The sequence below is a fragment of the Bos grunniens genome, chromosome 25, assembly GCF_055505025.1.
Source record: "Bos grunniens cultivar Pamir isolate PY7600 chromosome 25, Bosgru_T2T1.0, whole genome shotgun sequence".
In the NCBI taxonomy this organism is placed as follows: domain Eukaryota; kingdom Metazoa; phylum Chordata; class Mammalia; order Artiodactyla; family Bovidae; genus Bos; species Bos grunniens.
Window position 1 is genome coordinate 16,101,168 of NC_141189.1, and position 16,846 is coordinate 16,118,013.

Below are 16,846 nucleotides of genomic sequence, written 5' to 3' on the forward strand. Positions count from 1 at the left end.
GGTATGATGAGGCGCCTGGAGAATCCCCATGGACAAGGAGCCTGGCAGGCTTCAGTGCATAGGGTCGCACAGAGTTGGACACAACTGTAGCAATTGAGCATGTACAAGCATGATGAGATTTAATTTTAATATTATTATTTTGGCCATGCCACATAGCATACAGGATCTCAGTTCCCTGACCAGGAATGGAACCTGTGCCCCTTGCAGTGGGAACTTGGAGTCCTAACTACGAAACCACCAGGGAATTCTGTGATACGCCTGGTCAAAACATTTTTTTCCCCTCTTTGGGAAAATGAGCCTCACTTCTTCCTTCTTGATGTCTTGTTTTGGAGCCAGACCCATGGTTCCTTGGGGGCTGGACCAGAAGGGTATTGATGAAGTGGAGAGGCTGGCAGGCTTTGAAAGACTGTTCTGGGCTTTGTGTGTCTGGCTCAGGAATGTCCACTTACCCTGCTGTTGACAGAAAGGAGCCATCGAAGGTCACTGCTGGGGGAACAAAACGTTGCTTCTCACCTCGCAGGTCTGGACGGGAGCTGGCGGTAGGATTACTCAATATTCCCCTGGAATCCTACTGACCACAAGAGGGCAGCAGTGACCAGTCCCATCTGTTCCTTCTGAAGGTAAAGGCCTTCAGGGTCAAGGCCCTACAACCATTGATTGCTTTTTTAAAAAGAGGGGGCGGTGGGCATAAATAGACAATACCTCAATAAAAAAATATTTTTTTTAAACAACTTCCCTGGTGGTACAGTGGATAGGATTCTGCCTGCCAATGCAGGGGACATGGGTTCAATTCTTGATCCAGGAAGATCCAGCATGTCTCAGAGCAAGCCCATGTGCGGCAACTGCTGAGCCCATGCTCTAGGGCCCGCGAGCTGCAACTACCAAGCCTGTGCGCTGCAACTACTGAAGCTCGCGTGCCTGGATTCTGTGCTTCTCAACAGAAGAAACCACCAAAATGAGACGCCTGTGCACCGGAAGAAAGAGTAGCCCTGATTTGCTGCAACTAGAGAGGGCCAATGCGCAGCAAAGAAGACCCAGCACAGACAAAATAATAAATTAATAAATAAAATTTAAAAGAGGGGTTGTCTACCACCTCTGTTTCCTCAAAGCTGACCTGGGATACTGGTGAGCTAGCTTCTTTATTGGGAAGCCTGCTCTCCCACTCATGGCTGTCAAGCACTCGGAATCTGCCCAGTATCCACTGGCATTATCACTGGTGACCTGGCTCGGGAAGCCATGGAGAAGTAGCAGCCTGGCAAAACCAACTGCAGCTTCCAATCCTGAGTGACCACCAGCAGCCACCAGACTTCCTTCCAAGGCACAGGCTCATCAGAGATCCCTCCTCTCCCATCCCCTCTCCAAGACTAAGCAGACTGCAACCCACAGAGACAGTTGGGCTTTTAATATGAAAACAGAAAAATACCAAGAAGGAAGCTGAGAGAACCCCACCCTTTACTATCCAAGCCACACAAGAGACTTCCTGATGTCCCATAACCCTTGCCTTGTACCAAGTGGAAAATAATCTCCAAGCAACAAGTAAAACAAGGCGGGATGGGGGGGTAATGTCAGCGAAAGTCTATTGTCACAGCTTAATAAATGTTCAGTGCCTCTCCCTAACCTGTTCCTCACTTTCTGTGCCTCTCTCACTGCTTCTTCTTTTTTAAAAAATATTTATTTATTTATTTGGCTGTACCAGGTCTTAGTTGCGGCACACAGGATCTGTAGTTGTGGCATGTGGGATCTTATTCCCTGATCAGGGATCGAACCTAGGCCCTCTGCGTTGGGAGTGCAGTCTTAGCCACTGGAACACCAGGGAAGTCCCTCTTGCTGCTTCTCTTCAGTTAACTCACAATATCAGGCACAAGTCAGTTTCTGAGGGTCATCATGGCAAAAAAGAAGAAAGAAGGGGAAGGAGAGGAAGAAGAGGAAGAAGGGGAAGAGGAAGGAAAAAAAAGAAAGGAAAGAAAACAACAACTAAAAAAAATCTGACTGTTTTGGGCCCACTTAGTGGAAGGATTGAGGAGGAAATGTTCATTTAATTGAGTCAGGCTGGAATGTTATACCAGTACAAAAACATCACAAAATTGGCCAGAGTTTCACATTTATTTGCTAAATACGTACAAGCATTGTCGTTGACACTGGGAGCCAAGTCACTGGACATAGTTTCCATCTTTGAGCTCACAATCTCACAGCAGGGGCCATGGTAGGATGTGATGGGGTGCTGGGGTGGGGGGCTGTGGAATGAGGAGGCAGGTGCCTGGGGAAGGCTGAGCCTCAATGGATGACGTTGCCAGGGGGCCCACCCAAACTTTTTTCCCTGTCTTCTCACGGGCACCCTCACTAATGCAGTGAAACTGTGCCAAGCACCTACTATGTATCTGGCTCTGCGATATCACCAGGGGTCCCAAGGTGAACAAGACAGCTATGACCCTCACCCTCATGGAGTTCATCGTTTAATTTCAGAGACAGATATGAAGTAAATCATTTAACAATTAACAAACATGATCAGTGCTATGCAGAACAAGTACAGGCTATGTAGGCATGTATAACATGGGGACCCAACTGAGCTGAGGTTGGGGGGGTGGTGCTGCTCTGCGAAAGTGATGTGTGAGCTGAGAACTGAAAGCTGAGAGTTAGGCAGGAGGAACGTGAGAGGAGTCTGAAGTGAGAAGTGAGAAGAGTCTGGGTGAAGGCAGTAAGCCAGGAAGGAGCCATGCAAGTGAAAAGGCTGGTCATCTCTGGAAGGAAGGCGGGACATTTCTAGAAGAGTCTGGGAGGGAAACAGGGGCCCAATTTTGCAGATTTTGGAAGGCATATTAAGGAATTTGGTTGTTAGTCAAAGGGTTTGCAGGAGCAATGTAGTGACACAGAAGAGATTTGCTCTGGCAGGAGAATTAAAAGCTGACAGGATTCCAGGGAAGGCAGGGCAAGGTTCTGGGGAGGGGGGCGTGGTCTGAGGTCCCTGAGGACATCCAGGCACAGGTGGATATGACAGCCTGGAGTGTTACTAGGTCCTGAGATGACCATTTCTCCAAATTTAGATCAGATGTTCTCTTGCAGGGGAGGAAACTAACAGGGGCCGGTGGGAACCAGGACATGTGATGATTACAAGGCCTCACCTCTGGGGCCTTCCTGGTGCACCCCTAAGTGGATCTTTAGCACAAGCCTGCACAGGAGGCAGGCAGGAAAGGGCCCATGTTCAAGATAGGGAAACTGAGGCTTATGGAGGGGCAGTGCCTTGCCCTGGAACACACAGTGAAATTCAGGTAGAGCTAGGCTGGTACCAGGCACCCCGAGTCCAGTCCTGGGCCCTCTGCATATGGGCTGCACCTCAATCTCCACCACTTCCATCCTCATCCGTCTTCTGGAGGGGCTCCAGGCAGCCTGGGTCCTTGCACTCTTTCTCCAACTCCGGCTGCCCAGCATCTTCTCCAGGGATTTCACTGGAAGCATCTACGTTCGCCTCCATCTTCTCCTTCAGGTTCCGTTTGAAGAAACCAACCTGTAGGAAGACAACACTGGAGTGAACAAAGAGCCCGCAGAGCCCTAACTTCTATTCATCCTTCATATCCCAACTCAAAGGCTGCCTCTCTTGAGAGGCCTTCCTGGACTTCCCTAGCCTAGGTTAGGCTCCTGTGTTACAGGCTGCAGAGCACGTTCACGTCCGTCTGCCATAGAGACTGGGAGCATCTCAGAGGCATGGACCACGTGTGCGGTCCGTGCCTCTGTATCCCAGTGCCTGGCCCTCAATACACGGGAGATTCCTTCTTTTTCTCCCTGGGTACCCAGGTCTGGCTTTGCCAGTGCTTGTTGAGGGATGGGGCAAGTCTTACTTGCTCTTTGGGCCTCAGCGGGCTTATCTGTAGAAGGAGGAGTAGACTGACACTCCTTCTGGCTTTAATACCCTCTTGTCTTGGTGTTCTGCTCCCTGACTCCACTCAATTCTGCTTTCCATGGCCTGGTTGGGTGCCCGTTCTTCCCAGAAGCTCCTACCTTGTACAGAGCTATGAAAATCAGGAACAGCAACAACAGCCCCCCGATTCCGCTCAGCACGTAGAGATAGAGCATCTCTTTCTCATATACAAGGTCAACCTTCATGACGACCTGTGGGAGAGGAGAGACAGAAATGCGGGGAGGAAGCTGTTCCCATCCTAGATGCAACGTATGAATCTGGCCTCAGACCCTAGGTCTTAGCTTTTCCCATCTGGATTGTGTCACGCAGAGCATGGGGCTTGGGCCCAGACCCTCCCTCTCTAGTACATCTCCCACTGCAGCCACTGTAATGAACCAGCAAAACTGCACCTCAGGCCCCGCGCCCCACCCCCCCTTAAGCCCTTAAAAGGCTTCGCTCAGTCCCAGGATGAAATCCCAACTCAAAGCCTTCCGGAATCTGGCTTCTATTTACTTTTTCAGCTATCCCTTCCCTTCTGCTCTGAGCTCTCTGCTCTTATTTATTTTTATTTTTTTCCTTTTTTTGACCATGCATCACAGCCTGTGGACTCTTCAGTTCCCAGACCTGGAGTCGAACCCACGCCCCCTGCATCGGCTGCGTGGAGTCTTAACCACTGGACTGCCAGCGAAGTCCCTGAGCTTCCTGCTGTTAAACCCACCTCGCCCGCTCTCTCAAAGCTGGGCCCTGCACATGCTACTCTCTCTGCCCAGAGCACCTTCCCACTGTGCCCCGCCTGCAGGGTAGCGGCCCCTTGGCTGAGCTGCCGTCAAACTCATCCTGGCCTTATGCTTGGTCTGTCTGCCCACCAGCGGTGGTGGGGAGCTGTGCCAAGGCCTGTGGCTCTGGCTGAGAGGAACTTCTTACAGCACTAAAGCCCCAACCTTCTCCTCCATGGCTTCCCACATTCCCAGCTTCCGCTCTCCTAGCTCTGCCCTGGGGCTCCTCCCACCCCTCTGCTCTCCCCTGTTCCCGGGTCTTCTGAGGAGGCAGAGATACCTGGGCCATGGAGGCGTTCCTGCCATAGAGGTGAAAGTGCTTGCTGCTGTTGAAGGAGATGGAGAGGGAGCTACAGAGGCTCAACATGGAGGAGGCCTGTGGGAGGCAGGGGTGCAGGAGGGGCAGCCATCAGGCCAGAGGGGAGGACTCAGGACCCCCTGACTTCTGCCCCTCAGCGCAACTCAAGGGGCAGAGGCAGTGGAAGGGTCCTGGTGGGCACGCTGTCTCTACTCCATTCTCTCCTGGAGTGTCCCAACGTGCTGCTTGTTACTGTGGGAAGGAGGTTTTTCCTACAAAGAACTTGTAAGAACCATCCGTGAGTGAGTGAGGGATAGTCACTCAGTTGTGCCTGACTCTTTGAGACCCCATGGACTGTAGCCTGCCAGGCTCCTCTGTCCATGGAATTCTCCAGGCGAGAGTAATGGAGTGGGTTGCCATGCCCTCCTCCAGGGGATCTTCCCAACCCAGGGATTGATCCCAGGTCTCCTGCATTGCAGGCAGATTCTTTACCATCTGAACCACCAGGGAAGCCCTAAGAACCATCGGTCGGCCCATGAAAATAGTCCTGCAAATTTTAAACAAATGTTGGTCCTCTTTCATCTGCAACTGTGTAAATATCGGGGACATTTCCTCAAGACAGAACAAAAAAAAGGCAGGTCTGCTGGGAGAACCCACCGTCACCTCTTGAGCCCAACCCCCCCAACCATTTGGGGTCTGTGGCCATCGGGTGCTTGCTACCTTGATCGTCCCCCTCAACTCCACCATCCCGTTCACTTGGACAAGGATCTCCTGTCTGAAGTCAATTGGGCAGCGGAACTCGGTTCCAAACGAGCAAGACTGACGGGAAGAAGGAAAGCAGAGGGTCAGGGAGGTCTCTTCCCACCTGCCCCCTGCCCAGCCCCTGCCTCAGTTGCTGAGGTCACGGCCGGTACCTCAGCCTCATCAGATGGACTCTCCAGATTTCTGGGGCTGCAGTTGACTGGAGGCTCCTGGGAAGGAGGAGTCAGGGTCTTCAGTTAGTCCAGAGCTGAGAGGATGCTGGCCCCTTGAGCCCAGACCCATCCATCATTCCTCCCCACCTCTCCAATACCACCTTGTCTCCCAGTTCTCCCCTCCTTGGTTCTTGGCAGGTTCAATCAGTCTCACTACCATCTCTACCCATCTGTCACCCCTCATTCCCCGTCAGGAGCTCCCCTTCACAGACCTGGGTGCCCTTCCCTCCTCTGGGCCAACTCACCATCTGTATGCTCCACTTGTGGGTGATGAGCCCCTCGCTGTGCACCCGTGGTACCCTAACCAAGGCCTCCAGTGGGGGCATGTTGTCGTAGTTAGAAGGCTGGATCCTCACCTGGTACAGAGGACAAGGGGCTGCAGAGCCCTGAATGCCACCCCAACTGTCACCCCAGATCCAATCCTCCTTGGCTGGGGCCCAAGGAGCCCCCTCTTCATTAGGCAGCGGGCCATGGTCATTCACACTGTTACAGCTTGGGTTCTTCTCTGCTTCCTCCATATGGCCTACCCTTGCCCATCCTGCAAGATACTGCTCAGACATCATCCCTGAAGGTCTGGCTGACTCCCCCACAGCACTTTTGTTCCCTAGCAAGATAATAAACCATCTGCTTGTGTGTGTGTGTGTGTGTGTGTGTATCCCCCCTAGACTGTGAGCTGTGTGAGGGCAGGAGCCGGGGATCTTTTCACACGCACTTCGTATAGCCATGACACAGTACTCAGCATATAACCAGCCTCGCAAGAGTTATTTTCTGAATGAGTGAAAGAGGAAGGACATTTAACAAGGACGGATGCAAAAATTATTTGCACAATGCAGGTTGGCAAAGACATTTTGGCAAGTGCACTGGATTGATTTAAGAAACATTTCCTGGGAGTTCACAGGTGGCTTAGTGTTTAGGATTCCAGGCTTTCACTGCTGTGGCCCAAGTTCAATCCCTGGTTGGGGAACTGAGATCGTGCAAGCAGTGCCTTGAGGCAAAAACAAAAACAAGCAAACAAACAAAAACCTAGGTTCTCTCTGAAAGACATGAATTGGATTCCGTACCTGAGAACACAATTAGCAGATCAAATGTCTACATAATTGAATCTTAAAATAAATGGGAATTTTCTATTTCAAAAAACCAAAAAAGCAATACAACATTGGAAATCAATTATGCACGAGTGCGTGCTAAGTTTTGCAACCCTATGGACCATAGGCTGCCAGGCTCCTCTGTCCATGGGATTCTCCCGGTGAGAATACTGGAGTGGGTTGCCATGCCCTCCTCTAGGGGATCTTCCCAACCCAGGGATCTAACCTGCATCTCTTATGTCTTCTGCATTGGCAGGTGGGTTCTTTACCACTAGTGCCACCTGGGAAGCACATATCAATCATACTTCAGTAAAATAAATACAAAAATCACAAATCAGTGACTTCCCTGGTGGTTCAGTGGTTAAGACTTCGCCTTCCAGTGTAAGGCGTGCGGGTTGATCCCAAGTCAGGGAGTTAAGATCCCACATGCCTCAGGGCCAAAAAGCCAAAACAAAAAAACAGAAGCCATATAGTCACAATTCAATAAAGACTAAAAATGGTCCACATCAAGAAAATTTTTTAAATATAAAAACAAAACTCAAAAAATTAGGTTCTTTCTTAGAGTACTTGGGTTCTAGAGTTCTGTGATTCCAGAAACAATTTATCCAGGGGTGGAAAGGAGCCGATGAGTATGCTGCCACTGGGAGCATTTCAGGAAAGGATCACAGAAGGTGGAGGGCTGGGGTCCTTTAGGGACAGGATCTAGTTGGTCTCTGCTGCATACTTAGTTCTTGGGATGGGGCTGAGCCTGGCACTTCTAAGGACTCTTTCACATTGAGGTTCATACCTGGTAAATGTGCTTGACATGGTGGATCTTGGGACTCTTGGGGGTGAAACTGATATACAGCGTGGAGTTTTCCTGGCTGTGGAGAGAGAGGAGCAGCTGGAGACGATGGAGAAGACAGCAAACCAGTCACGCAGGGGGGCCCGGGCAGGGGAAGCCTTGGAGTTGCCAGCCACTGTTCTAGAAATGGTGCAGGCTCGGTCTCACATCATCCCGACACTGCTCTGCTGTTGCCCTTTGGAAATTCAGGCTCATGGAAGGGGTTGGTCTTACTCAGAGTCCTGCAGTGGGGGACCAGGGCAGGATCACAGAGGGGTGGCCTTTGGAGCTGTGTTCTCCCCACTAGACGCCACCTCGCTGGGGCCTCCGTTGTCCTCTGGACCCCACTGCTCATCTCCTAGAGAACTACACCAGCCTCTGGACCACTCCCCACTCCATCCTTCTAATGAGCTCCCTAATCTTGTCATGCATTTCCTTTGAATCCATCAGTGGTTCCCTGGTGCCCACAATGAGTTAGGTCCAGTGTTCCACCACAGCCAGACCTGCTTGTTTCCTGGTCTGCCTGCTGACTGCTCCCACTCACACCTACCACCTCCGGGCCTGCCCACTCCTTGCTCCCCGGATCGGCCCCACTGTTTGCTGCCTCCGTGTTGCCCCCTCCACTTGTCTCTCTGATAACCACGGATGCCTTCCTTCCTGGCCCATATCTGAACCACTTCCACCCCTATCCTCCAGACCCCAGTTCAAGCCCCTGTTCCCCACCAACCCTTCCTTCCAAGTTTCCTCCAGTCCACATCATCTTTCCTGACTCTGATTCCATATCACGCCTCAGACAACATCATTGTGTGTGGCGTTTATGTTCAAAAGCACCAGGGACACCAGATCAGACACCATCCTCGTCCTTATCTCACTCAGACTTAAAAATGCCACTTCCCTTCTCTGGCCTCCTCCCCTTTTGGTAAACGAGAAAATCCAAGAAGTGAGCCCTATGGGTCCTTCCTACCACAACATTCTGAGACTCATTTCCTCTGCATGTACATGAGTTTGGGCTCTCCTACCTGATCATAAAGTCTCAGTGGGCAAGGGTCATGGTGAAAACTTTTCTATGTCTTCTAGCTCTGCTGGCTCCGGGGAAGAGGGAATCTAACACAGCTGGAAGTCGTAAAGAGCTTGGCTGGGGTTTGAAGTCAGACAGACTCAAGTTCAGATCCTGGGGTCAGTACTTCGTAGTTGTCCACTCTGGGCAAGTTCCTCCCTTCTCTGGGCCTCATGGTTCATAAGTAAATGGGACAAAGGCAAATGGCTGCCCCACGAGGTACTGAAAGCTCCCGGGAAAGTCCCCAGCTGTGCATTGCAGCTGGGCAGAAGGTGACAGACACCGGTTCAGTAAGTTTCCATCTGACTCAGACTCAGAACTTTCCGCGGGCCTTCGCTCTACTGAGTACTGAAATCTGCTGGGCTTGTGGCTGGAATCAGTTCTTATCACCCCTGGGCCTCTAGGGGGTGGGAGGAGGGGCAGCCCTGGGAGGAAGGCTGGGGCCGTGGGTGGGGAGGCGGAGGCGGGAGGAGAAGGCGGGGTGGCCGCTCAGGACTCACTCCTTGGTGAGGACGTTGATGGGGTACATGACAGGGATGCTGGCAGTGGCCGAGTTGTCCTCCAGGAGGCTTGAGTCCTCATTGTTGCTGCAGGGGGCAGGATAGAAGGCAGTGTTAGGAGATGGCTTGGCCAGGACCGTGAGACAGTCTGAGGCCAAGGGCGGGTGGAGACGCGGGTGGGGATCTGCTCACCAGCTCACATTGGCCTGCAGCTCGATAAAATCCCCCCAGGAGCCTTTCTGCAGCGTATTAAACATCACCTGGATATCAACCTGGCAGGAGAGGAGAGGGGTATGAAGGAGGGGGCCTGGGCCTCAGGGGACTGCCTTGGCCCCTCACAGCCCCATGGGCCCACTGTCATAGTCATAGGAACCTCCCTGGGCTGGGTACTTCATCCCCACTGTAGAGATGAGGATACCAAGGTTCCGAGTGATTAAGTCGTGTGTGTGCGGTCACAGTACGTATGACCCAACCCTGGGTTTCTCCGATTCCAAAGTCCAGCTTCTCGAACACGACACAGGACACCTCTGCACACACTCTCTTGGGGGTAGGGGGTGGGGTACACCTGGTCTTGTCAATCACCTTCCCCTTCCCCAGAGCCAGGAGCTCCCTCCCTCCCTTCCTGAGCTTACAGCCCCTGGCCGCTGGGCTCCTGGGGGCTGGTGGCACTCACCATGCTGTCTTCTCCGAAGATGGGAGAGCTCACATTGCAGGAGAGGGCCCTGCTGTGCACTACGGCCTCCTCAGGGAGCTCCTCGCAGCCCACAGGTACATGGCTGTGGGGCTGGGGGTGAGACGTGAAAGAAGGAGCTTTTTAGCAGGCAAAGCTAAGGGTTCCCCAAAGGCCACTAACCTCTCAGGGCCCACCTCCTCCATGCCAGGGCACGTGTAGAGAACGATGGGGCCAAAGAATCAGGGATTCAGTACAAAGATATTCACTGTAATGACTTCCCTCGTGGTCCAGCATTTAAGAATCCTCCTGCCAATGCTGGAAACGTGGGTTCGATCCCTGGTCCGGGAAGATCCCACTTGCGGGGGAGCAAACAAAGCCTGTGCGCTGCAACTACCGAGCTGGTGCTCTAGAACCCACGTCTCAACTCCTGAAGCCTGTGCGCCCTAGAGCCTGGGCTCCCCAACAAGAGAAGTCACTGCAATGAGAAGCCCGAGCACCGCAACTAGAGAGTAGCCCCTGCTTGCCGCAACTAGAGGGAGTCCACACACAGCAATGAAGATCCAGTGCAGCCAAATAAATAAAGTTTTAAAAAGATGTTCATCTATGTATGACTGAGTCATTGGCTATACCCCAATACAAAATAAAAAGTTTAAAGTTTGGGGAAAAAAATAAAGGCACAGGAATATTAAAAACGATGTTCACTGCAATACTATTTTTCCTAGGCAAAAACTGGAAGCAATCCAACAAGCCAAAGAGAGGAATGGCTCAGTGAATTGAGGTACAATCACAGGAGAGTTAAAACGCTGCTACATCCACACATTCAGCAACCATTTCCAAAATGCACTTGATCCTGGGCTAAGCAGAACAAAACCCTTTATCTTCATGACTGTCTGGAAGGGACAGATTTCAGCTTAGATTGAGAAGAAAGTTAGACAGGAAATAAGGGTTCAGGCAAGTTGAGTGACTTTCCCACAGTCTCATAATTAGGTAACCTTGACAGGAATCTGGTAGGAACTTGAACACAGGTCTGTTTAACTCCAGATCTCAAGTTTTTAATCACTCTACCATGTGTCCCTTAAGGAAGCACTCAGAACTTCCACAGTGGTCCAATGGTTAAGAACCTTTCTGCCAATGCAGGGGACACGGGTTCCAACCCTGGTCCAGGAAGATTCCACATGTGAAGAAGAAATTAAGCCCATGCACCACAACTGCTGCAGCCCGCATGCCCTAGAGCCAGTGCTCTGCAACAAGAGAAGCCACCGCAATGAGAAGCCTGCACACTGCCATGAAGAGGAGTGCCTGCTCACCGCAACTAGAGAAAAACCCGTGCGCACAAAGACCCAATGCAGCTATTAAAAAAATAAATAACAATTTTCAAAAAGAAGCAGTGAATGTTGCTGTATAAGAATAACTCAAGGGTCCATCAACAGATGAACAGATCAGCAAGATGTGCTATATCCTTGTGATAAAATATTAGCCTTAAACAGGAATGACATTCATACACTATCCCAGGGATGAACCTCAAAAACATTAAGCAAAGGTGAAGAACATTATGCTAAGTGATACAAAACACAAAAGGACAAATATTGTATGACTCAAGGTATACAAAATACCTAAAGATGGCCAATTCATTGAGACAGAAAATAGATTAAAGGTTACCAGTGGCAGAGAGTGGGGAATGGGAGTTATTGCTTGTGGGTACGGAATTTTTTTTGAGATGATGGAAAACTTTTTCAGATAGATAGTGGGGATGGTTGCATGAACTGTGAGTGTACTTTTTTCTTGTTGTACACCTTCCACGTATACAGTGCTTTCTGTCAATCATATCTCAATAAAACTGGAATAAAAAAAAAACCCAGGCCATTCCTCGAAAACATGTTGGTCACCTTTAGGAGGAAGGTGGCTCCATCTCCTGGAATCTGTACACTTTTTGGTCCCCAGGTCCTTAAGCCTCTGTCACACTCTCTATCTCATGCGACCTTCTCTCTAATCCCATGACATGCCCAGCTTCACCTCTTGTTGGCAAATCTGAGGCCCACAGAGCATGAACCTTGTATCTTAGGTCTCACAGTTCATTTGTGGCCATCAGGCTGAGAACCCAGACGTGGTCTGAAGACTTCCACCCACATCTTCAGGCTGTCCTGGCTGCCTGGGGCTCCAGGAGGCAGCAGATGCTGCAGGACTAGCCGGGCGCCTGGTCTGTGGGCAGGCCCTGCCCTCTCACTCACCTTGAGGATCTCCACTTTGCGGAATGAGAGTCCCTGGGGGAAGCTCAGGGTGACCTGGACCCAGTAAGCATCTTCTGCTGTGTTCCTCAGTGTCAGCCTCACAGAGAGGCTGGCAGAGGGGGTCAGACGCAGGATTTTGGATCTGAGGGGAAATCAGGGCAAAGTTATGGGAGTCCATGAAAGAAATAGGATCAGAGGTGGAGGCTTTCAGAACCGAGGGATCCGATAGGCCAGAAAAAAGAAACATAGCAAAATATGCTCCTATGCACAGGCTTTAAGTTTTGCCATCTCCTCTATGCCTGATAGGAGGGCTGCAATGAACCAGCATTTCTCAGAGGAGGAATCTAAGGCCCAGATGACAAATAAGAGTCAGTGTCCATGGGGGTCTTCTGACCGTCACTTCATACAAATACTACTTCTTTTCTTTTAAAAAATACTTATATATTTATTTATTTTTGGCTGCATCAGGTCTTGGTTTTGGAATGCCGGCTTAGTTGCCCTGAGGCATGAGAGATCTTAGTTCCCTAACCAGGGACTGAACCCGGATTCTTAACCACTGGACCACCAGGGAAATCCACCCTGTGTTCCTTCTATAACCAGGAGCTGCCTTGGGAAAACATTGGGTGAAACAGGAGGGCCAGGCAGTGGGAAGCCTTACAGACCTTATGTCGGAGAAGGCCAGCTTCAGGTCTGCCTCACAATTCTTGTCCTCTCCGCAGTTCTTCTCAAAAGGAATCTGAAAGGCCAAGAAGAAAGGACCTGGAGGCTCAGGTCCCCACACCCAGGAGGGCTGGCCCCCGCCTCTCTGTCTACCCCTCTGCCCCTCTTACCTCCTTGGTCTCCAAGTGTGGTGAGGGTTTCAGGATGGGCGGGATGTCCCTGTCCAGCTGAGCATGGAGGAGTGGGAGACAGGGAAGGTGGTTGAGGCAGCAGAACTGACAGAGGAGAGCTTCGGCGGCTCAGAGCCGGTCTCAGCTGGGGCGGGGGGTGTGGTTGCATCCCTCCCAGGAGCCAAAGCCTTCCCAGTGTGGGCCCCAACCTCCCAACTCAGCCCGAGGCCGTCTGTGCCACCCTCCTCTGGAGGCAGCTCCTTGAGGGAGGCTCAGCACATGTGCCCACTTCCCATCCTGGCCAGGAGATCTGGGCCTTGACCATGCACTCCCCTAGCTTCCCCCAGCCCAACTTCTCTGCTTGCAGGAACACCTGGCTGCACAGCATCTAGGCTCTTCTGCTGGGGAATAGCTCTTCCTGTGGTTCTTTTCTGTGAGTCCCACTTCCCTTCTAGAATAGCTCTCCAGCTCTTATCAGATCAAGGCCAGTTTTTTCAATGTTTCTAGAATTTCTGCTCGGGACCAGACTCCCACGTGCATGCGTGCTCAATCACTTCAGTCTTATCCGACTCTCTGCAACCCTATGAACTGAAGCCCTCCAAGCTCCTCTGTCCACGGGATTCTCCAGGCAAGAATACTGGAGTGGGTTGCTATTTCGTCCTTCAAGGGATCTTCCCAACCCAGGGATCAAACCCGAGCCTCTTACATCTCCTGCATTGGCCACCTGGGAAGCCCCCAGACCCCCCCACACCAGAGAACAAAACAGACACCCTGCCCTTCCTCCCAATCTGGTGAGAGAAAGGGCCAGGCACCCTCAAGCGTGAGGGTGGGACAAGTACAGGATGTGTTTAGAGGGTCTAGAAGGGGACTCTCCCATGCCTGGAGATGAGGGAAGCTTCCTGAAGGGACGGCATCACAACTGAAATATTATAAAGGATGAGGAGGAGGGAGCCAGGTGAAGAGGATGGAGAGAGAGTAAGAAAGAACAATTTACACCGAGACCAAGGCAAGAGAGACTGCCCGTGTAAGGTGTAAGGAGCAGAGAGGTCCTCAGACGGCTGGGGTGCCACTTGTCAGGAGGTGTCCAGATGCAGGGTCCAGATTCCCCCTGGCCTTGCAATTCATATTAGGCAGTGGAGGGTAATGGGGTCACAGAAATATTTTATGGGTGATCATCTGTATGTTCTAGAGAAGACTCCAGCCTCCTCGACTTCCGAGCCACCTGCCAAGCAGCCTCTGACTCTTCCTTAAAGGCAGGGATCCTGGCATTCTGTGCTGAGAGCTTTCACCTACCCTCAACATTCACACACAAATTATTCCCACCACCCACCAGAAACTACAGTCGGTCCCCAAAGGCGCATCGAGGGCCTCTGTCTTGCTCAGTTGTCCTGACAGAAGCTAAGCCCACCTTCCCATTGTCTCCAAAATTAAAACCATGCCTCTCCTCCCCACAAAGTCCACTCATTCTGGGAGATCCAGAACCAGTGACAGTTCCCCCAGGAAGCCTTTTTTGACAACTGTGACCTCAGGTCTCTTTTTAACCCTGAGTTGCCGCCCCACACAGTTTGCCTTTTTTTTTTAACTAGTACCTGTGGGAGAAACTGCTGGTTGTCCCTATACACCCTGAGTGCGTGGCAGGTTGGGGAGTGGGACACTGGCAAAAACCACAATAGAGTCACCATGCTTAGCAGTCACCATGCTCCAGCTCTGAAGGGGCCTCACAATGCTGGGACTCACTTCAGAGAACAGACAGTCCCGGAGTAAGACAGAACCTGCTTGTGCCAGGGGGAAAAAAATACAGGGATTTTGGCTGGTGGCTCAGTGGTGAAGAATCTGCTGCCAGTGCAGGAGACAAGGGTTCGGTCCCTGGTCCGGGAAGATCCCCCAGGCTTTGGAGCAACTAAGCCACAACTATTGAGCCTGTGCTCTAGAGCTTGGGAGCCACAGCTGCTGAGGCCCACGTGCCTGCGCCCTGGAGCCCATGCTCTGCAGCGAGAGAAGCCACTGCAAAGAGAAGCCTGAGTACCACAGCTAGAGAGTAGCCCCCACTCGCTGCAATTGGAGTGAAGCCTGTGCAGTGGCAAAGACCCAGCACAGCCATAAATAAAAAAAATAAACAGCTTTGGCTGGGTCTGTAATCAACCAAGAATATTCCTTAAAAAATCCTCATCTTCAGGGTTCCAGGCCCAGGTTCCTTCCATCAGACCCTGCTCCCTTCCAACAGAAGCTAAACCAGTGGCTGAGTGTCAAGGATTTCAGAAGAGGAAACCAAGCTGGGTAGGGAGCATGCAATCAGGTAGACAAAGACAGACAGGGTTTTCCTCTTCTTTTCCATAACAAGGGCACCCCAGTGAGGCTCTGCAGGAACCACCTGCCCTCAGTGGAGTACCCTTTGGCAAGGCTGATCAAGGTGTCCTGTTCTTCCACAGATAAGGGGTGGTCCTGGGCCTTCTGGTGTTCTTTCCCTGTAATTTGCATCTCTCAGAAATTTGCCTCCTGTTAGAAGCCTAATGGGGCTTCCCAGGTGGCCCTGGGGTAAAGAATTTGCCTGCCAATGCAAGAGACCCTGGAAGAGGAAATGGCAACCCACTTCAATATTCTGGCCTGGGAAATCCCATGGACAGAGGAGCCTGGCAGATTATACAGTCAATAGCATTGCAGAGTCAGATACAACTGAGCAAGAGAAGCCTAATGAAGTCTGAAGCTAATGCACTGAGGGACTGGGAGAAGATTCACAGAAGGGGCCATGCCCTGGGCAGTCCATCCATTATTTCTTCCTCTTGAGAGCCCCTAGGGACTCTCCCCACTCTGGTCCCCATCTTGTCAACCCGTTTTCCAAATGTCTTTTAAGTACAAAACTCCTATAGACTCCTTCCTGCATATTTCATTTCTATTGCTTGAATCCAATATAATACAATCCTGCCAAATCGAATTTCTATTCTCCCCTGTTTATTATCAATTCCCCCAACTCATCTGTTCTTACCGCCCTTGGGTCCCTCGGTGTCCCTTCTTCCTCCCAGAGAGAGTAACTTAGGGAGACGTTGATGGGAGAGATGAGATCTTGAATGCATATCTGAGGACAATAAGAATACACCCCTTGTCACGAGTTTAACCTTCACCACACTTCCGGTGAAAGACACACCTTGTCCGTACTTTATAAATGATGGAATTTCAGCAGCTAGTTGTCTGAGAACTTACCAAGGGAATATGTTTACTACACATCGGGTGTTTGTGAAATGCCTGACTTGCTTTTCTGTCAGTGTTCATCCGTCAGCCCCAATTCCAAGGCGGATATCAGCCCTCAACCATGGTGCTTTTCCTCCTTGAGTCCTAACAGAAGCCCCCAGATCTTTGTCAAACTCGTCTAGGCAACAACTATCAAAGTTTGCACAAAGAAAAAATACTCTGGAATAACCAGAATATCTTAGGTCCTTGAGAACAGGAGTGGGTCTTAGTCTTTTTAAAAAATTAATTAATTTGGACACCTTGGGTCTTAGTCATAGCACCCAGGATCTTTAGCTGTGGCATGTAGGATCTTAGTTCCTGGACCAGGGATTGAATCTGCGTCCCCTGCATTGCAAGAGGGATTCTTTTTTTTAATTTATTTAATTGTGCACTTTATTTCTATTATTTTTAAAATTTTTTATTGAATGATAATTGCTTTACAGAATTTTGTTGTTTTCTGTCAAACCTCAACATGAATCAGCCAT

The 16,846-nt window shown here is 50.8% G+C and overlaps 1 protein-coding gene across 4 annotated transcripts in view; it reads right to left on the reverse strand.

Annotated features, from left to right (window-relative positions):
- Window positions 1-2,084: 2,084 nt before the first annotated feature.
- ITGAL (integrin subunit alpha L) overlaps window positions 2,085-16,846 on the reverse strand; it is a 49,612-nt gene continuing 34,850 nt past the window's right edge. For 3 of the 4 annotated variants that reach the window (XM_086374946.1, XM_086374948.1, XM_086374949.1), the window contains 11 exons: window positions 16,120-16,209; window positions 13,137-13,193; window positions 12,969-13,042; window positions 12,307-12,448; window positions 10,079-10,189; window positions 9,598-9,677; window positions 9,406-9,492; window positions 7,813-7,888; window positions 6,186-6,296; window positions 5,881-5,937; window positions 5,155-5,785 (listed from right to left, as the gene is read on the reverse strand). In XM_086374946.1, the coding sequence (XP_086231072.1) occupies window positions 5,288-5,785; window positions 5,881-5,937; window positions 6,186-6,296; window positions 7,813-7,888; window positions 9,406-9,492; window positions 9,598-9,677; window positions 10,079-10,189; window positions 12,307-12,448; window positions 12,969-13,042; window positions 13,137-13,193; window positions 16,120-16,209 (1,383 nt within the window). In that variant the 3' untranslated portion in view covers window positions 5,155-5,287. Of the gene's footprint in view, window positions 3,503-3,993; window positions 4,105-4,948; window positions 5,045-5,154; window positions 5,786-5,880; window positions 5,938-6,185; window positions 6,297-7,812; window positions 7,889-9,405; window positions 9,493-9,597; window positions 9,678-10,078; window positions 10,190-12,306; window positions 12,449-12,968; window positions 13,043-13,136; window positions 13,194-16,119; window positions 16,210-16,846 lie in introns of those variants that run through there. The other variant, XM_086374947.1, reaches the window with a different exon arrangement.